Below are 22,789 nucleotides of genomic sequence, written 5' to 3'. Positions count from 1 at the left end.
TTTTTTAAATTTTCATTAAGGGGTACCAATAACTAGTCACATTAAGTTATGATATTCAGTGCAGTATACATAGTGACAGACACCTGATGATGGCGGTGTATGGCTGAAACATGCCATGAATAAGGAATTAAAGTGACTATAACCTTTTGTTGCATTAATGACAGAAATATATATTATATGAAATAATTGATTTTATATATTTAACTTCATGAAATATTCTTAAAGTGTACTGACTAAATTAAAGAAAGAAAGAAAAAAGAAACTCCATGTTTTTAGTCTGCAAGTGACCTATACCGACCAAGCGACCACCACTTGTTGGCAAAGTTTGTGCCAACTACAGTGGATAGAGGGTGTTGCATGGTGAGCGCAGTNCCAAATCCCAGAAGACTGCTTTCTTCATAGTCACCGCCGTGAAAGCCTCAAATCTTACAACTCCTGAATTATCCACATGAGGCTGTATGGACTCCGTTCCAGAACCACTACTTCTCAGAAAATCTGGTAGTGCCGAAAATCGAACCTAGACCTCTGGATCTGTAGCCAGGAACTCTGACCACTAGACCACAGGCAGTCACTGACTAAATTCATCATCCTTAAATTCAGATTTCAACACTATTCATCATTCATCATCCTCAGAATGGTGCTGTCATTATATGATCATCTGCACAATTGGTTCTCTCTACATTTCTTTGCTGCCGTTGTTATATAATTACCTGAAAAATTGGCTCTGTCTGCATCGACTACTGTGGATGATCCCCACAAATTTTTAACTTGTAGGAGAGCTGGGTTTATAAAGGGTTACAGTCTACACTGATTAAGTCCAATATACTGTATACATATATAAATGTCTGTGTATCTATCAATGTATCACTGTGAGTACATAGTTACGTACTGCAAGATGACATTTTATGACTGTTTTTAAGTTTCTGTAAGTTTACAATTCCTGATGCTCCTAATTTATTTCATCATTTTTTTTATATTACATAGGTTTAAAATATACATGATCTAATAATTATCCAGTCAACTTCTTTTACAGTATTGGCTGTGTAACAGATGATGAGGAACTTTGTACATCAAGAAATGATGTGCTTTGTACAAGTAGTTGTGATATTTGTAAGAAGGGGATTGTACAAAGTGGACATATTGTCAAACACAACTGCAAACTCTCAACTGACAATCTTCTTCGATCTCAAAATTGTGGGAAACGGTGGTCAAGAAAAGGAAAGATATTGGGACATCAAAGTATATGCTCTGGTGGAAAGTCTCTCAAATATGAAAAGTGCAAGAATGGAATCTCAGAAAGGGGGGGTGAATTTAGACATCAAAGGACACACACTGGTGAAAAATGTTTCAAATGTGATATCTGTGGGAAAATATACTCTCGCAATGATATCCTTGTTGTACATCAAAGAACACACACAGGAGAAAGACCTTTCACATGTGATGTATGTGGGAAAGGATTTATGGAGAGAAGAAAGTTGACCAGACATCAAAGAACACACACTGGTGAAAAACCTTTGGAATGTGATGCATGTGGTAGAAAATTCAATAATAGATTCAGCCTTAAGAGACATACAAGAATACATACAGGAGAAAAGCTCTATGTGTGTGAAATTTGTGGGAAAGGTTTTTCTGACCGCAGCAATTTTTTGGTACATCAGAGGGGTAATGGTAATGAAGAGCCTATTTGCGGAATAATTCTGAATGACAGCAGAACTGACATGAGACATATGAGGAAACACAAAGGTGAGAAACGTTTTCAGTGTGACACTTGTGGAAAGCACTTTTTTGATAAAAGAGATATTGCTAAACATCTGAAAATTCATGCTGGTGAGAAGCCTTTCATATGTACAGTTTGTGGGAAAGGATTTTTGGAAAAACGAAAGCTTTTGAGACATGAAAGAAGATTAAATGTCTGCAAAAAGCCTTTAAAATGTGATATTTGTGGAAAACAGTTCTCATCAAAGGAAAGTATTCAAAAACATATAAAATCACATTAGTGAATATACAAGGTCCATATAAAAAGTATCGGGAAAAATCTTTCCCTTACATGACTGTACACCGCAGCACACTCGCACCGCGCAGGCGTGGTAGTGGGGGTCTAACCTTTAACACGCGCCAAGCGCCATTCGCCTGAGCGCGTTCGTAGAGGCCAGGCCGTGTTTTCAGTGGACCCCTGTCGAGTGAGTCGGTGCAAGCGCAGAATGCAGCGAACGATTGAACAGAGGTACGCCATCAAGTTTTGTGTTGGACTGGGGAAATCGGGTACGGAGACGTTGGGCATGATTCACCAAGTGTTCAAGGTTGAAAGCATGTCACAAACTGCAGTTTTTAAGTGGCACAAGCTCTTCAGAAGTGGCCGACAGAGTGTGGAGAATGAGCCTCGCGGTGGACGGCCGTCGACGTCAAGAACCGACGACAACGTGTGCATAACGTACTCAATTCAGACCGTCGGTTAAGTGTGCACTGATTGCAGATCATGTTGGCACTGATAAGATGACGGTGCACGCCATTATCACTGAAGATTTGGCGATGCGAAAGGTCTGCGTGAAACTCGTCCCGAAGGTCTTGACGGACGACCAAAAGCAGAGATGAGTGGCTGCTTGTGAAGACCTTCTGCAACGCATTGAGGAAGACCCCGGCTTTCTTGACAACGTCATCACGGAAGATGAAAGTTGGATATTCGAGTACGACCCGGAAACAAAGCGCCAAAGTTCCGAATGGCACACTTCGGCATCACCTCGTCCAAAAAAGGCGCGAATGAGCAAATCCAGAATGAAAACCATGCTCATCGTTTTCTTCGACGCCCAGGGGGTGGTCCACTACGAATTTGTACCTGAGGGGCAAACAGTGAATGGAGCTTTTTACTTGGAAGTGCTAAGAAGAATGAAGAGAAGGGTCAATCGGGTGAGGCCAGCCATCACTGGAAATTGGAAATTGCATCACGACAATGCACCCAGTCACACCTGCTCCAAGGTGACCGACTACTTGACAAAAAACGGCATCGCGACGGTACCCCAACCCCCTACAGTCCCGACTTGGCACCGGCAGACTTTTTCCTGTTCCCGAAAGTGAAATCCTCCCTCGAAGGGCACCATCATGGGACCCTGAGTGCCGTCGAAGAGGCTTGCACACGGGCCCTTAAGGACCTTCCGGAATCCGCCTACCAGGGAGCCTTCGTGTCGTGGCAACGCCGTTGGCAAAAGTGTATTAATGCACAAGGGATGTATTTTGAAGAATTTTGAGGCATTGTAGCAATATCTGAAATAAATCTATTTTCCCGATACTTTTTATACGGACCTTGTAGTTTCAGAGGGGACAGTTTTTATTTAAAAATTCATTGTCATTTAGGAATACTATGGACATACACATTCACATGTGAAGAAATGTTCAGCATGATTTGAAACTGTAATGTATATGAGGTATTTAATAACCTGCCATCTGATCTCAAATGTCTTATGAATGAAAAGGCACAATTTAAGATAGCACTGAAATGATACTTAAATACACATTGTCTAGAAAATAACTTGTGTATCTTTAAATAGACTTGTGTGTAGTCACTGTGTATTCTTGGTTTCTCATGTGTGAGAACTCCATTGGGTCTGTACATAGGTTTTGTATTTATGAAATATTCTACATCCTACAGTATTTTTGACTATGGATGCATGGAATGCAATGCAGTGTGAAAAAAAAAAGTTAATTGTAATGTAGTTATGCTAATCTTTTGATGTAAAATACTAAGAGATGATTGGAAATTAAATGTCTTACTCTAAGGGCTCCACCTCCTTTTAGAAATATGTGGTACTTAAAAATAAATTTAGTCCGATACTTCCTAATGGTTTATATTGTTTTGCTGAGGTGTGGCATTTGATCTTGCAGAAACAGCTGTTATATTTTTATATTTGTTTGTATTTAGGGTTTAGTTTCTTTAATCTGTTATATGTTTTTCCTGTAGACATGAAGTGTATAAATGTGATACTGCAAGTCGACTAAAACAGTGTAACAACTATAACCTTTCCCTGTCACATCTACATTCCAAATTCTGCTCTTTTGAGCCATGTTGATAATGATGGGTTCAGTACCATTCTCCTGTTAACGTTTGTGTCAGTAAGTTACCGTGTAACAATACAATCTGTGGCAGATAATTTTGTTCTCTGCTTTGTATATCCAGAACAGTAGCACCATGATCCTCACAACTAGTTTCATACAGATCTTTGATAGCAAGTGTATTGATGATGCTAGTTTTCAGGGCATCTACAAACTGTTCCACAGCTGGGTTATTGTTCAAACCAGAGTACGAACGAATAGTTTCAAATGTGTTCACGAGGTGATAATCAAACAGTTGTTGCCAAGTATTCACCACAGCACCCTCCTGAAAAAAAAAATTAGTGGATTTCCTTACATGATGGACTACCATACTTCTTCAGATTTGAAAATAACACACGTTACTTTACAAAGTACTGCCATTATGGAAATTTTGTATATCTGATTAAATTATTCTTCATAGCAAAGTCTTTACCACCTTATTCTCTTATAAATCATATTACTTATAGTGTGTTCTGCTTTTCAGACATTTTTAATTATACTAAAAACATGTGACATATTCTACATAACTTGTATATTGATGTACAGTTTCATAAGTAATGAATGATGATGACAATGAGGTTTGTTTGATCACACCTGGGTTCTGGGGACAATTCTGAAATCTAGCTCTCATTATTCTCATTAGCCAGGTCTTTCATAACATGATTCATAGTAAGTATACAGTGCAGTGGTCCTTACCTGTAGTTACTAGAGCATTGTGACTTGCTGCAATGATTGATATAGCCAAGTTCCCCAATAGAAGCATTTATATTTACAGAGATTAGGGGAAACAAGGTTTCTTTCACTGCAGAGGTGTTAGCTGCTGATGGTGATGGTTGCACTGCCAACATTTTAAAGGAAGTGGAAGGACTGTGTGCATTGATAGGAATATGTGATACAGGGGATGGCACCAGTGTCTTGTAGGTGGTGGGGGATACAACATGAGTACAGTCTTTGTATGTTATGTGGGCAAGGGATTCAAGGAAGGGGACATGAGGTTGTGGGAATGACTGGGAAACAACATCTGAGCCATGTGGAACTGCCACTGTGTTCAAGTGTACTCTTTGAGGTGTAGTGAAATCACTCTCCAAGAAATGTCTGCTGCACAAATATTTCTTGTGCAGCATTCTAGCAGAATCAGAATTGAAACTTTTCCTGCCCATTCCACAGCCCTGTAAAAGTAGACCAAATTGTCTCAAAACCTCGAAATAATTCATCAGTAACATTACAAACCGGGTGCACACGCTAAATTTTTGGGTTATGATGAATAAATTGAACGCAGACAAGATAAACTTAATTTCTTCCTTGGATGAAACAACAAGTAAGGAAGCCATTACACCATGAATTAAAACATACCATGCTGGAACCTTGTGAAAGTTGAAGAATTTTACTTCCACCTGTCTACTGGACGACAAACGCCCAAAAGCAAAGCAAGTTTTCGTTCTCTTCTTCATTTATACTGCAAGAAACAACACACAAATTATAACACCACCACGGTATCCTTAGAAATACTTGGCATTTTATAATCTTTGGGCTAAACCGAAAGTTGCAGTACTTGTCATACCACAAATATGGTTTGAATTAAATTTCGTCATAACCTCAAAAATGTTTGGCTTGAAACAATTCTATACATTTCTAATTTCTTTCGTTGTCGTTAGCATAACAGTATATACATAAACAACATATTTAACCTGGAAATGTAATTTCGTGCCTAAACGTATACTCCCGTTTCACAACCAAATCAAATCAAAATGTATACTTACCATTATTTCATATATTTGCGGGAATTAAAATTGGTTTGTTAAGGCTCTGATTGGTCGGTGGCTGTAAACAAGTCCTGCCTCCGGATATAGAAGTAGTAGCTGCGGTAGTTACGCATGTTTCTCCTCACCTACGTTAGTTTCCCGGGTTTCCGGCTTGTCAAACAAGTGGATAAGAAGCGCCAAGAACGGAGAGCAATCTGTAAGTGCAGTTGTTACGAGCACGATTAACGTAGTTTCATCAAAGACATAAGAACCTGTAGCCACATTACGTTTAAGGTATGTTATAGATATACGTACAAGGTATGTATGATTTTTTTGTGGTGAATGTTACCAAGTCTGAAACAGCGTGACGATATGGCGTGTTGAAGAACAGGGCTAGCGCATAAGTATTTTGTAAGTAAGGCGAGGATTTATTAGCCCACCCCCCCAAAAAAAATCAGCAAACATTTTGTTATTTTGATATCGATTTTAGAGTCATAATATATACAAATTGATTTTTTTCTCGGTTATCGTAGATTAGCTAACAATGGTATTTTGTGCGTGTAAACATAAATTACAAACTTCTGCACTGAACCTTGGACCACTTTATAGCCCGAGGAATAAGCCTACATTAAATTTACCCGTGATAATGTAAAGTTTTCTCTATGCATAAATAGGCACCGGACCATGAAGTCGTATGGAGGACTGGAGGTATGGATCCACCATTCATTATCATGGGATTAGTTAGAGGGAAGTGGTCAGCATTACCCCAGGAGTCTCTACCAGTGCTCGTGGGATAGGGGGTTTGGTGGGTGGGAAGTGCTGGTCTGGACCCCATGGAGAATCGAGACTTCTACACATGATGGAAATAGAAACTTGTTTTCTCCATCTTCTAGCCCATAGCCTAATCATTATAGTTACCGAATTATTGAGGCTCCAGTTATATCTTGGGTTGAGATATGAATATTGCAATTGAACTTTATAGAGAGATGGAAATAGCTATAGGTACTGATACATTTAAATGAAGTCCCTCACTTAAGAAGGATGAGACAAATGAGAAATTTAGGATATTACATAATAAGGAGCTTTATGATTTATAACAGTCATTTAGTTTTGTTTGGATAATATATCTAGGAGGTTGAGGAGGGCTGGGTGGGAAAACCAAGGAATATATACACTGCATGCAGCATGGATTCAGAGAACTCAAATAGTATTGTTTATTGAATGTATTTTTTATTTCTTGTGTCCAGTTGTTTAAAGTTAAAAACAATCTAAAAATGCCGGGAGTACTGGTGCTAGGATATTGTTCCCATACAGTTCCTGTGTTATTAGGATACTGTTAGAAGAAGAAGACGGACAAGGAGAAAGTATAAAATGTGACTGTATTATAAAACATGTATAATTAATCTGTCTGTTGAAAGTTCTTGATAATTATTTCAACAGGATGCATCATTATAAGTCCCAGGTGAGAGGAGTTTATTTGTATTTGTATAATGCTCTCTATCCCATCATTTTGTCCAGTGAGATTTAAAGTTTTCTGGTTGTGATTTCTGAATTGATATTAATTTTGATTTTTCAGAACTCAAAACCTGTGTGGTATTTTGCTTGTGTTGTGGGAGGAACAAATAGAAGGAATGGATGAAATGGATACACTGCATGCTAATAAGGATTCACAGGTACTCATGGTACTTTGGGCCATTGTTTTGTCCCGTCACCATCAACATTATGGAATATTGTGCTCATAATTGTTCTAAATAATGAAATAGTGTATTTTCTGTTTCGAAAGTAAGTCTAAATAAATACTATTTAAATGTGTATATCGTATGATAAGAATAAAGAGCGTGGTCATAGTATTATTAGTATTGTGGTGTATTTATGCCATGCAAGAATCGTTGAGCCACAGAAATCTGTAAACATGGTGATTATGCAACAATAAAGAAAGTAGTGTCTTCTTCATGCCATGCCACACCGCACTTTGCTCGTTGTTACACAGTGCTGCCGTAAACACCTCTCAGCAGCATCACCTAGCAATGCCTCTGTAGATGCAACAGCTACACAACAGTGAGCAAGCTGCGTTTTCTACTTGTCCGATCGAGAGTTTATAGGAGAGACTGCAAGAAGTCCTAAGAAGATAAACCTGTGTTGAGGCGGGATCGAATACCTCCACCATGACCCTGCGAGTCGTAGGAGGCGATGAAAAGGGAAGTCTCAAAGCTGAGACAGTAAAATATGGTTGAGAGTCCCAAGGGACTCAGACCGGAGGAAGACTGCACTGGCAAGGGCCAGCAGCATATATAAAAGACAGACCTGTCCTCTTGTTAGAGAGGGCGCCCCAAAAAACAAGGCTGTTAATGGTCAAGCAGTAATAAATATCTGTTCATGAGCCCCAGATGGGGTTCAACACCAAGACTCGCTGACTGACTAACTGTCAGTCGCAATGTGACTTTGACTTTGACTAAGAAGATAGAGTCAGTCAGTTCTCAGTTGATGTTCGGTGCAAGACAGCTGTAGGAGGAAGAGGATCTGAAGTGTGATTGGAAGATTTTATGAGTGTAATAGTCATTGAGCCAGTCATGGTAGCTGAGTGGTCTAAGGCATGTACTGTCTTCCCTTGCTTGGAAACCGGTATTGTGGGTTCGAATCCCACTCAGAGCATGGATGTTTAGTTTGTGTGTGTGTGTTTTTCTGTGTTTGTGTACAGGTAGAGACTTTGTGATGAGCTGATCACCCGCCCAAGGAGTCCTACCAAATGTGTAAGATCTAGAAAAACCGAAATGAACGGAGAAGTTCATGGAGGTAGGCATAGGCCCACTGGGGCTGTAGTTCCAAGGAAAAGAGAATAGTTATTGAGGGGGCACGGAGTAGCGTAGTTGGTTAAGTCACTGCTACAAGCCAGAAGGTCACAAGTTCATCGTTGGTTTTTTCAGTTGACCTACTCCTTCTAGCTTCATTATGGCCCTGGGTTTGACTCAGCCTCTAACAGAAATGAGTACCAGGAATATTCTTGGGTGTAAAGGGCAGCCAGCGCGTAGGGCTGATAACCTTGCTGCCATCTATAAGCCGATTGTTTTGAAAATGTGGGACCCTCAGCATCTCATAACCCTGTGGGCCTCCACAGCCTGTTATAGGGATACCTTGACTTGACTTTTTAATAGTCAGTGATAGTAAGTGATAACTGAGAAGTCAGCCAGTGAAGACATGTTGTGTGACTTCAACACTATGTGTACTATAGTGCAGTGATAATGGGAGTGTTCAGTGAGACTTGTATAGTTCCCATGTTATAAATACGTGAAAACTACTGCAGATAGACTGAGAAGATTGGTGTGTATTGAGTGTGAAAGGTATAAGGCTGCAATAGTGTAATAATTAAGTGTAGTTACGAATAGTGAAGATCTAATAAATCCAGTTACTAATCTGAGCCCCATCTCCAGTTGCCAAAACAAATTGCAGCTGGTGTCAAAAGTGTAGTTCGGCAGTTGGAAGCCAGTGAGTTCAACTTAGGAGCTGTGTAGTCACACATGTAGGTATCAGAAATCCTTTCTGGTGAAGCACAATATAACTTCTACATATTTAGTTTCAAGGCTAGAAGATTAAGAAAAAAAGAGGATAATACTGGAAATATCAATCATGATCGTATTCTACATATTTTTTGTGGCTCTTAGCAAAGCAGGATTATTCCTCATAATTGCAGCATCTGAACCAATCTGAGCTTTCACACACATTGCAGCGTCTGAAAAAAGTCCAGTAGGAACCCCCCACCACAACAAACCAAATGGAACTTCATGCTATACATTTCAGTGGAGGAATTAAACCATCACAAGACCAGAATTTCCGGATGATTCTTAACTTCTTGCTTCCTACCTTCATCATTCTCCTTATTTCTTTAATGAAGTATTGCAAGTTTCGATGGGTCTCGTACAGGAAGGAGAAGACAAAACAGGAGGTCAGGATGGTGTTGCAGAGTGTGAAAGTTTAATGCTAGAGTTCAGAGGTAAGGTACCGTTTATGCAAAAGTTGGTGGAACGACATGCCCAGTTCCAGAATGAGTTGGTTTCACTTATGATGACGAAAGTGGAAGACGAACTGGTTCAATTACTGAATGAGGTGAATTCAATGAATACAATTACAAAGGTGGAAGGCAAATGCCTTGTTCAAGTCCCTAAGATAGTGAAAGAGCAGCGTCTCCAAATCCAGAATATTGTAGATACAATGCTGGTAATAATGGAGGTGGGGGGTGAACACCCTTTTCACTCTCAGAATGAGGTTGAGTCAGTGAAGATTATGATGGAGAGATTGCCTTTGATGCTCACAGAAAAGGTAGGCTATCCAGCAACCATTGAGTCCTCTTTCAAGATAGGGAGACCCAAGGAAAACTGCATTGTAGCTTCCAAGGCTGCAGCCTAGAAGGAAGTCCCAAGGAACAAGGTTTTTGGTGGCTTTGCTTCTCCCAATCTCAAGGCAATGAGAGCCAAGGTTGTGTCTCAGAGAAACACTTATTACAGGCCTCCTGAGAGTCATATGAAGAAGATATATCATCAGAAGCTTGACTATAGCAAGATACAATCCAAGGTCAGCACCTGGACTGCCTTGTACGTTTGCAGGGAGCCATTGTAGGGGTGGTGTAGTACCGTGATATATGGAGTAATTCAGTGATACTGTCAGAAGTTGTTGTGTTAAAATCCATGGTCAGGAAACAGACGGTGTGTAGTAATAGTCTCAGGACACGAGTATGTGTAACAGTGAACTATAAAATGTGGAAATTAGCGGTAGTGCTGTAATTACATGTCTATAAGCGGAATAAATCCAACAGTATTACAGTATTATATGTTTTGTTTGAAGGCTTTAATGCCCTCATTTGTTGATGTAACAGCAAGTTATGTAGATATCCCGTCCCAATTATAAGTGAGGTGTGACACTTTGCGTATGTGGTTACTTGTTTATAATAAATTTTTCATGCAGTCTTGAGTACTTAATAGAATTTTGAATTCATGAACAGTGTGCGCTGGTAATGTATTGTTGGAACTTATGTCATTCTAAGTGTAACTAAAAATGTTTAGCATAGATGCAAATAAAGAATGGAATGCTATGTTCACAACAATGTAATGATACAAGGTCAACCTCTACAGACTGGAAACATTGCTCAGCTGTGAAATGATATAACTACACTTTGTACTAACGAAATTTAGTAACTGTGTGAAGATTGTTCTTCAACAGAAATAAAATTTTGTTCCTTTTGAAAATATGAATATAAGACAACTCTTCTGGCAAGGTGGGAAATGAATCCTTCACACTAACTACATTTACAGTGAAATTTAACATTTCCCAGTAGCAGCCTCCTGCAAGACAAAGAATCGTGTCAATAAGCAGTGCTAGTAGATTTGTTACTGCTGAAAAGATCCCTATATGTAATTTAAAAGACAAATCTGTTGTTGTTAATTACTGTCACGTGTTGGGTATGTCACGCGACAAATAAATTCACGTGGGTCTTGGATTCAGCGAATCTATTGGACACTCACACTTATACACCATACAATTATTATCGCTTGTGGTATCATGTCTGCGACATCTCGACTAGATTCTGACTGTCTTGTATGAAGGCTCGGATTCAACTGTAGCCTATGAAGGCTAGATCTCAACTGTCGTATGAAGGCTAGTTCTCGACTGTCGGTGGCGGCTATTTCCAGACTACCTTATCAAGTCAAAGTCACATTGCGACTGACGGTCAGTCAGTCAGTCAGTAAGCCTTGGTGTCGAGCCCCATCTGTGGCTCATGACCAGATATTTTTTACTGTTTGACATTTACGGTATTGTTTTTGAGGAGCGCCCTCTCTGATGAGAGGACGGGTCTGTCTTTTATATATGCTGCTGGCCCTTGCCAGCGCAGTCTTTTTTGGGTCCGAGTCCCTTGAGACTGTCTTATCGAATGTATTGCCTTCTCATATATCTGCTGCCGTTGCTGTGCATTGAACGTTCTATTTTAACCGTGGAGACTCCTGTCAGAATTACAATACTGCTATTGTTATTTCCTATGCAACGGTCTAGTCTACCGTTTCCATGGAAGTATCTCTTCTGGGTTCCGAACATGTGACAATACTGTCAGGTTCTGAACAGAAATATACAAGAAATTGTTGAAAGAACTGAAAGTCTGTGTAAGATTTGAGGCTTTCACGGTGGTGACTATGAAGAAAGCAGTCTTCTTTACCAGTTCTCACAGTCTCTTCGCTTGCGGATTTCTTATATTCTTCCTTCTACCCTGAAGATGGAGGCGATACGTTCCTCCGAAACGTCGGTTAACACCACATATACACGGTGTCAAATCGCAGAAGACTGCTTTCTTCAACTGGAAGTCTGCTTTCTTTTGATGTGACATGGATGACACAGAAAATAAAAGCGTCCAACAATGTTTCGGTTGTTGTGCATGTGTATTCCTTGCTGTGGTAATGTTTTTACCCAGATGTTGCCTAGTATTGATAGTGGGATACACATATAGACACACAGACTGAAAGGAGGAACTTATGAAGTATGCCACTGAGATGGGCTCAGATGCCATGATATACATTCAGAGCTTCATTAAGATACACAGAGACAGAAAGCATGATGATCTCATAGGTCAATTTTTTTTTTCAAAATGAGGAAAATAGGCTAAAGCAAATCTATATTTGACACTCACCCTTACAGAGCTAACAATTATTATCACTTGCAGTATCAAACCTACTGCCTCAATACTCAATGTGATGTCTCAGCTATCCTTGGCCATGACTGGATCGCGACTGTCTTCAGCGGCAGCTATCTCAAGACGCTCAAGACTGTCTCTTCTCAAAATCTGTATGTATCATAAGCTCGATTTGCTTTGTGTCATGCTTACAAATCACTTAACAGCCATATTGGATGAAAGAAACTTTTATTAAAATTGTTATGGTGTGAAGGGGGGGTGGAGGTACCTCCACCGCTTCCGCCACTGTACCTCTCTTAAGCCGCCGCTACACCTCTCTTATGCTGAGGTGACAGAGGGCGTGGAAATATTCCGCTCTGTCACCCTGTTTAGTATGCTGCCACCATCTTGTTATTTTCAAGAACTCTAGTAAACTTATCATAGCTTGCGTCACTGTCCTGGCTTAACTCGTAATTCGCCGGAGCGTTGGGAGGTCCTGGAGTCGTCAAGGAAGAGGGTAACACTTAAGGAATTGCTAGGTTAAAGTAAACTCACACGCATGTCTATTCTATTCTATTTCTCTATGTCACTATATACATCTATATGCACTCTTACCGACGTTCGTCGGTTGTACTACACTGGATAATGAACCTGCAGTCATCATTGGTTCTACCTCCTGTCACCCTACTGGCGGGTATTCTACGCCGCGGTATCTCGAATGAACCTAGTCAATCTAGTTAGACTGTCTTTCCCTGTGGATTTACACTTTACAATTATCACTGTTACACATAATGTTCATGGCTATATGAAGTTGGTTTCACTTACTTGAGATGAGGAAATAGATGCTCGCCATCAGCCACCAGCGCACACTCACGGCCATCGCTCTCTCGGCGATAGCCTCCCCTGAACTCTAAGTTACTTAATATCAATCAAAAGTCTAAAGGCAAAAGGTTTTTTGATTAAGTCTTCTAGGGTTTATATAACCTCTCTTTGCTGATTCTTTGAGTTCCGGGTAGGTTGCCTGCCCATTCTGACGTGATTTTGGCCTCCCTCATTGGTTGCCCATCGAGAAGGGGTTGACTCTTTCGGGTCTACCGCCTCCTCCGACTCAGCGTTTTCCTCCTGCCATAGTGTTTATGACCCACTTCATATAGCTCCTTCCTCAATGTCAGCGCTATTACACTGCCGGGTTAGCATTCTAATGACTCAGGCATTCCCTGTTACAATTCTTTGTAGACCTAAGCTTCCTGAATTGTTTCATCATGGCTGTTTCTTAATCTTACAGTCTAGCTACTATTATTCCAATTTTTCCCCAAAAACTATATCTACATGTACGTAACCTTAGCGGCATTACAAAAATACAAAACAAAAAAAGATGACTGTAGATCACTATTACCAACTTGAACATTTTTACATTACAAGATTCTCAACATTCCTCCTTAATTTCAAAATGTTACAAACACATTTCTCATTTTTCTCCTTAATTTCAAAATGTCGTCAACATTATTAGCTGTCTTACAAAGTTAAATTGGATAATACTTAGTAATTTTGGTCGTCAGATTACAAAGTTAGTACATGTAATTAAAATATTCTCAGTCTTATCAAAATCATACCTATTTCTTCTTAAGTATAATGTCTCTAATCTTGGTAAATTTCTCTGGTGATGGCAGGTTTGTTAAAGTGTCTGTCATTTGTGTTTCAGTGTTACAATATTTGATTGAGAACAGTTTCTCTTTCAGTTCACTTATGTAGTGATATCTAACATCTATGTGCTTACTCCTACGTGTTAAGCGGCCTCTGTAGTCTAGAGGTAACGTTCCCACTTCATGACTCGTGGTACGCAGGTTCAAACCCGGCGGAAGTCGTCAAATTTTTAAGGGCGGAAAAATTCAGGGAACAGGTCCTCTGGGAGGGACTTTAAGCCGTGTGTCCCGTGTCGTAGCTTTATGACACATAAAAGAACCTCATATCTCCTAAGGAGGTCACTGAGCCAAATTCAAGGACGTTTCCCGCCCAACAGTAGTCCCTAACGCCTCTGATAGATGGGGGAAGCATTATAGACACCACCAAGCCAGTGGAGGCCGAACTCGCTGGCTCGGCGGGACTGATGGTAAGCACCAATATTGGTAGGGTATAGAGACTGGTAGAATATCATAGAGGGAAGCACAATGGACCAAAACTGGTCTAAGTGCATGGGGAAACCCACCCTCTCCAATAACTAACTAACTAACTAACTACTCCTGTGCGTTACTTGTGCAGATTCTATTAGCTTGATTGCACTCTGATTGTCGACACACAGTTCAGCTTCCACCATTTTTCCTGTCAACTCCTCTATCACCGTCTTAGATATTTCAATTCTTTACTGCACTTAGCTGCTGCAATATATTTGGCCTCAGTGGTTGATAATGCAACAATACTCTGTTTCCTAGAGCACCATGATATTGGGCCCCCTGACATCATAAATACATATCCCGATACACTCTTCCCCTGCATAATCAGCATCACTAAATGCTTCCAGTTTCACAGTTTCAGAGTCAGATGAGGTATATTTTATTCCTGAATCTCGTGTACCTTTCACATACCTAAGGGTCCTTTTCACATTCTGAACAGCTATTTTGTAAGGATTTTCCAAGGTTTGACTTTCCACATTTACAGCGAATGCCATATCAGGTCTGGTTTTAGAAGTCATGTATAGCAGGCTTCCTACAGCTTCTCTGTAAGGAAATCTTATGTCATTTTATCCTTCATCATTTGTTGGTGGGGTCATGGCCATGGATGTTTTCATTTCTTGACTTTCTTGCATGTTGTATTTTTCCAACATTTGGCTTGCATAATTGGTTTGAGAGATATGTATCCCATCTGGTTGCCTCTCAATTTGTATTCCTAAACAGACTTGGATTTGTGGTCTTTGTTATCTGGAATTGATTTTCCAGTTTCAGCAAAATTTCCTCTATTTGTCTTTCATCCTCTCCCATGATTATCCCGTCATCCACACGAATGGCCATGAACAAACTATTGGCATCATTCTTAAAAATGCATTGGTCAGATTTTAGTTAGTTTAGACTTTCTTCTTTTAGAAAGGTTGTCAACTTCTTGTTCCATTGTCTTAGGCCATATAATGCCTTTTTCAGGAAACATGTAGTTTTCCTCCTCAAGGTCTCCATACAGGAAGGCAGTCTTCACATCAAAGGTTTGCATGTTCATATTCTTACGTGCTGCTATGGCAAACAGTACTCTAAGAGAATTCATGTCAACAACTGGGCTAAAGGTATCCTTGAAATCTGTTTCCCCTTTTGTTGACATGCTCTCACAACCAGTCTGGCTTTTTTGTCTTCCATCATCCTTTATTTTGAAAACCCATTTACTGATCAGAATTTTCTTGCCTATTGCTTTCTCTCTGTTTATATATATCGAAGTATTGTTTTGGTAGAGCGAATTTTTTTCCTCTTTAATGGCCTTCTTCCACTTCTCGCTGTCTTCGCTCTCCATGCACTCGTCATAGGTATAGGTGAGCATACCCTCCTTTTGACTCTCTGTGTGATACTTTCGGTACTTTGGGTGCATTCGAATGTTTCTTCTTGGCCTCAATGCATATCAATGTTCGTTTTGTCCATTGTTTTTACTTCCATTATCCTTGTGGTCAGCATTTTCATTTTCTTCATCCTCTTCAGTATCTGTTGGTTCTTCTTCATTGTTGTCAGCTTCGGGTTCTTGCTGCACATCGCTATCTTCCTGATCTGGAGTATTTGATTTTTCCTCTGGATCTGTCACTCTTTCCATTTCCTTTTGTTTATTTGTTGTCACAGGTTTACCTGTGAATGTCACATCTCTGGAGACATAGGTCCTTTCTGTATTTGGATCCCATATTCTGTAGCCATTTGTATTTTATCCAATGAATATTCCTTTCTTGCTACGACTGTCCAACTCTTTCAGTGGTCCAAGAATTTTAGCGTACACTTCCAGCCAAATCTGGTCTTTTACCATACCAATTTTCCACTGGCATTCCATTCACTGTCACTGTTGGACTTCTGTTTAGCAGGTATGCAGGAGTGAGTACAGCTTCACCACATCCTATTACTTAAACCTGAGTCAAAAATCAGTGCTCTTGCCTTTTCCACAATGGTACGGTTCATCCTTTCAGCAGTGCTGTTTAGCTGTGGAGAATATGGTGTAGTAAATTCCATTACAATCCCCTTGTTCTTACACCATTCTATCAAGGCATTGTTCTTATATTCCCCTCCATTGTCAAATCTTATTCTTCTCACTCTTGTATTGAAGTGTCACTCAGCTTCATTTACATATTCCTTCAAAAAGGTATACACTTCACTCTTATTTTCTAACAGGTACATCTTACAAAAATGCATATAATCATCTACACACGTAAGGAAATATTTCTTATCATCATAAGTGGTGGGATCAATTGTTCCACACACATCACTATGAATTATCTCTAATGGCTTTCCAGCCCTAATTATTTTTGTATCAAATGGGAGTCTCACTTGTTTGGCCTGCATACAAACTGAACATGTTTACACTTGCTCTCACTTTCTGGTATCCCTTGGTATATCTCTTGTAGTTTCCTAAGATTTGCATAACTTATGTGACCTAGCTTTCTATGCCACTCTACACTTGTATCTTGCTGAATAATCATAGCTTCATTCCTCGCGCTAAAGTTAATTACAAACAATCCATTTTCATCCTTTTTTCCTTCGATTACAACATATTTTTCCTTGAGTATCTGGACTTTCTCTTTTGTAAACAACACTTCTCCATCATTTTCTGTAATACAGTGCACTGACAGCAGGTTTTTGCTGAGTTCTGGAACATATGAAAAGTTTTTCAAACTACACTCTTTAAATTCCAAATTGCCTATTTCTTTTGCAGTCATACTTTGATTTTTCTTTGCTACCTTTATACATTGAGTATACTGCTTAGTATGTATCAAATCAGTCTTCACATTTGTCATGTGACATGTGCTACCACTATCTGCTACATACGTTTTGTCTTTTTCACTTGCATCACTCACATGGGTTTCTGCTGCTTTAGCTAGAAAATTGACCTTGCTTCTTTTATTCCTATCTTCAAAATAACAGTCCTTTTCAGCATGGTACATTTTCTTACATACTGTACATTGTTTTCTCATATCACTGTCCTTATTTCTAAAGTAGCAGTCCTTTTGAGATTGACTAATCATTTTACAGATAGAGGAATTTCTCTTACCTTTGCTGTGGCAGTTGAGCTGGTCATGACCTATTTGATCACAATTGAAACACTTGAAAGAGGTTTTACTTTTGGTTTTAGTTACTGTCTTAAAAGCTATGCTTTCCTCTTCTTTAGTTGTCATCTTGCACTTCACTTCTTCCAACATCGATCTGGCTACCACGTTGTCAAGGGTTCAGTCCACGGTCGCCGTTGAGTCCCAGGCGGTGCTGAAGTGTTTGTAGTCTTGTGGTAGAATCGTTATTTTTGTCATGATCATGTTTTCATCAACGTTTTGGTTCAGTTGACAAAGCTTGAAGGCAATGTTCTGCACATGATATATATTCGTCATCATATCCTTAGTTTTGTCATACTTGAAGTTGTAGAAGTCTTGTAGCAGAAGGCACTTCTGTTGAGAGGTGTCTCACTGATAAATTTGCTTCAAGGTGTTGTACATTTCTTTCGTGGTTGTGCATGTCACAGTGTGGGTCTTCTCGTGTTTCTCTATCGTTCTCACTATGTAGTATTGGCACTTTGCATCTCGCATCTTCCATTTCCTTCTTTGTCTCTCCCTTGGTCACTTAACAGGTCGCTGTCATCAACGATGTGTATCAGTTCTTTTGCACGCATCAGAATCTTGATTTCAAAATGCCACAGTGGAAATGAGTCGGCATCCATCAGTTTTGGCAGATGAGTTACCTCTTCTGTCTCTGTAGTTGCCATTTTTTTATTATTCTTCTTCTGTACTCTCTCTCTCTCTCTTTCTTTTTTTTTTTTTGATCAAATCTGGGCCCATAACCTGTTGATTTTCTTTGTGTCATGCTTACATATCACTTAACAGCCATATTGGATGAGAAGAAACTTTTATTAAAATACAAAACAAAAACAAATGAATATAGATCACTATTACCAACATGAACATTTTTATGTTACTAGATTCTCAACAGTTTATATAGGGGTTATGCAGACTGGATATCAGACATCATTTCTCACGGTTCCGTTACTACTATTTAGACTGTCCGTTGTTACACAACGAGTCTTTGGTTGTTCATCTCCAGGGAGATTCGTTCGTTGTTTCGGCATTGTATACGCAACGGCTCACTGTTATTGCATTACCGTGGAAGTACCTACTGCAAACATGTTACAGTATCTTCAAGCATTTATTTAACTGTAGAAACTTGATGGTTGGTGGCAAACTGTAACTGCTACATGATAAGTGATCAAAACATACATGTGGGTGGTGTGTGTGCATGCATGAAAGAAACTCCATTATTTTTCATATATCTGAAGTACAGTAAATCCTTGTTAATCCAGATTAATTGGGGGGGGGAAGTCATCTGGAATAATGACGCAAAAGAGAGCCCTAAAGGCAAAGAAATATCGTAGAAGACAAATAAATGGAAAATTTAGTAATATAGGTGATGCTGATGAAAATAAATGAAAAACACTGCAGCAGTTTCTTCCTTTGTCAGAAGCCGATATCCAAGGTCATCTTCATCCAGCTCAAGCCACTCTTGGATATTTTCTAGCATGGTTTTAGTCTCCAGCTGCCCTCAACACAGTCTGAAATTCCTCTTGCTCCCAAATCCTATGTGTCTTTTTAAAGTATGTACTCAGCTGTGAACATAATTTTTCATATTTTGATCTGGTTTAACTGTAATCATATTAGCATGGGTTCACTATACTTGAAGGACTGAAGTAACATTTCTAATTGAATTATATATAATATACAAATACTTCTATTATCTTTCTGGACATTATCCATCATCCTGTTTTTATTTAAAACACTTTCCTGATTATATTGTGACCTTACCCCTGAAAGCCAGAATAGTGAAGTCAGCAGAGACGTGCATTGCTGGGCAGTGGGTTTGGTTGTCATGGTATAACAAGTATATCTGGTACAATGCATTCCTGAAACACAGTAATGGGACCCTTGGAGACAAGTGTTCTGTATTCAGTCAGCATGATGCTAGTTCAGTCTCAGATTCAGACACCCAGGTAGAGTTTGAGAGAGAGAGAGTTCCAGATGATTGAGGGTGGACTAGTAAGCAGACATTGAAGAATTCATTATGTGTGTTATAGTTACAGTAATCCTCAGAGTGTTATAATTATTTGTACTTATGGCTTGTGTGTATCCAGTAAATACAATCATCAATCAAACCCCTTCTACAAGCCACTGAAACACATGGCAATATTTAAAGCACAATGCTTTGGAGGCTGGATTCTGTCTTCATCTTTAGGTAAAACCTATTCATATGGGTCCAATTGTTAGAGCTAGGTCCTGACTCCAGACATCTGCACCAACATAGGATAGGGTATACAAACCAAGCACAGCACAAACCATATACAAGAGTTAAGACAAAACATTAAAACCATTTTTAAAAAAATGCACATTTGAGGCCTAGCACCAGAATACTGTCAGTAGAAGTAATGACTGGAGAGAGAAATTCTCTGTAAGTACCATCACCACAGAGTTTTAGATATGAATTATAGAATATCATCCCTTATTTGCTGTGTTGAATTTGGCACAGTTATATAAGAAAGTGTTTGAGAGAAGTAAGTGTCTGTGGATTATTACAAGTTTTTATTTGAGATAAAATGAGGCAGGGACTATTGTGGCTGATATGCATATTTTGATTTTACAGGTAAATATGAATTTCATAAAAACAGAACGTGATTCAGATAGTGAGATGTATTTGAAATATTCTCACAATGCAGATGAGTTGCTTGATGTAAAGGAGGAGAAGAATCCTGTACCAATAACATTTCCTGTAATGAAGGTTAAAATTGAGGTGGGTTATATGTATGTGTTGGTATACCAGTGTTAAGTATGTGTATGGACTTCTGCTTCCTTGTGGTATGATGATGGGGATAATTATTACATATCCAGATTAGACAACAGATTTGATATTAATTCTAGGATTCTGTAATTTTGGGGGAATAAAATAACCAACAGTATGGAATGAAGCTAAGAATATTCATGTCACAAAATAAATGAACATTGAAGTCACAACATAACATGACCATACAGATTACTTCAAATTATTTTGGAACTGAATCAGTGGACACAAAATTTATACCAAAAATAAATTCTTCAGTGATGATCTGTTGAAAAGTACACCAAGAACCACATAGTAAACACATACCATGAGGTGGTATCAAGGAGCAGCTTTTGTACCTGGATTATCTTGTTACATGAGTAACACCATAGTAGTTTTATTTCGCTTTTACTTCCTCAAACTTCACTGAGGGGCTTCATTTTGTTAGAATTCTGTAACTATGCCATTGTATACCTAGCAAACTTATGATCAAAGAGTAAATTTATATAATTTTTAGTTTTGTAATGTACGAGTAAATTGAGGTGAAATTTCATGTCATGTGGTGTGCTATCCCTGTAACAGGCCATGGAGGCCCATAGGATTGTGAAACGTTGACGCTCCCACATTTTCCAGACAGTTGGCTTACAGGTGGTCATGAGGTTAGCCATCTGCACCAGAAACCCTTACCCCTAGGAAGATTCGTGGTACTCATGTCTGTTAAAGGCTGAGTTGACCCCAGGGTCATAATGCAACTGCAAGGATTAGCTCAAGTGAAAAATCTGATGACTTAATCAGGAATCCACCTGTGACCTTCTGATTTGTTGCATAGTGCCTTAACCAACTACACTACCATGTGTCCCACAAACCTAGATGACCAACACAGTTAATACGAAAGACTGCCAATGGATATTATCCTGGGCCAGTTCAATCTGCATCTCATCCTCACAGTTCGTTTTGTAAGATTTACCTTAATTTACTTTTCCATCTCTTCCACTGCCTTCCATTTCCAAAAGATTCCCCATGAAAATTCTGCATGCATTTCTCTCTCCCATCCTGACTGCATGACTTCTGAGGTTCACTAACCTAAAGATAGAGGGCAGCACATGTATTTCAATGTATATTAAATAGTGACAGACAGCCAACAAGATGTAAGTTCTCCAGCTTGGGGTTCAGTATAGAGCTAACAACCCTTCACCATATAATGCTGTGTCACGTAACACACAAATATTAGAAAAGTAAATAAATCTAAATTACACCAGTGTCCAGTTCCAATATGGTCTGCATCATCAGTCTGACCAAGTATAGAGGTCCTGTCTTTAGCAATAAACCAGTAGTAAAGTTCTGTTGTCCACTATAGATTTACAGCAGGGAGCCAGAATAGTGTAGTCGATATAGCAACTGGCAGTGGGTTAGATGACTGAGGGGTTGGAATTTGAGTCCTGATAGGGTCAGATATTTTCTTTTCTCCAAGTCATCCAGAGCAGCTCTGGGGGCCCACCCAACCTCCCATCTAGTGGGTACCAGGGGTTCTTTCCCTGGGGGTAAAGCATACAGGGCGTGACGCTGACTACTCACCTCCAGCTGGCTCCAAGGTCAAAGAAATGTGGATCTGTACCTCTGCTCCCACATATGCCTTCATGGTGTAGTGCTTAATTTGTTACTCAAACTTTCCATAATGGAGTTTATGCTTATTATGGTAGTAACTTGGATCATTAAGTGTAGTGACTATTGTAGTGTTGCGGGTGACATTAATTTTGCAAATGTAAAACCTGATGTAGACATGGAATATGTGAAGTCTGTTCTCATCCTGAAATTGAGCAAAATATATAATATGAAAGATAAGGAAGACTTTGTTAATAACATTACCCATTTTGATGGCTGAAAATGAGGTGAATTGTGTCTGTGTGTATTAACTGTAAGATAAAAACATGAAAAACACGTGCATGTCTCTTTCTGTCTTCAGCATATAACTTCTCTCAGGAAAAATGGAATTGAAGAAGTTCTTTATTTGGAAATAATTGCATATTTTACGATAGAATTTAATTTTAACCCGTTGCCGTGGTTCGTCGTGTATGTTTCGTCAGGGATTTAAATCGTCTGGGGGGGTTCGACGTGTATGTTTCGTCCAGCTGCACACGTATGTTATAACGCCCATAATAATTGATGGTTTTGCTGTAGATTGTTAGATTTTTCACTGGCCTGTTGTCAGGAGGACTGTATTTAATGACACACGCGTTTAAGAGCGCTAAGTCGTCGTTACATATGCCTGTCTTGCAGCAACGTTCCTGTGGCTATTG

The 22,789-nt window shown here is 39.3% G+C and overlaps 1 protein-coding gene across 1 annotated transcript in view; it reads left to right on the top strand.

The window, feature by feature from the left end:
- The window catches only part of LOC111869626 (zinc finger protein OZF), a 40,889-nt gene that overhangs the window by 3,036 nt on the left and 15,064 nt on the right, over positions 1–22,789 (top strand). Inside the window, exons 2-3 of the mRNA XM_033753497.1 lie at positions 7,402–7,498; positions 20,319–20,465. Of these exons, the coding sequence (XP_033609388.1) occupies positions 7,402–7,498; positions 20,319–20,465 (244 nt within the window). The remainder of the gene's footprint in view (positions 1–7,401; positions 7,499–20,318; positions 20,466–22,789) is intronic.

Source organism: Cryptotermes secundus, unplaced genomic scaffold, assembly GCF_002891405.2.
Source record: "Cryptotermes secundus unplaced genomic scaffold, Csec_1.0 scaffold557, whole genome shotgun sequence".
Lineage (NCBI taxonomy): Eukaryota > Metazoa > Arthropoda > Insecta > Blattodea > Kalotermitidae > Cryptotermes > Cryptotermes secundus.
The sequence above is the reverse complement of the archived record's forward strand: the minus strand, read 5'-3'. Positions and strand labels throughout refer to the sequence as shown.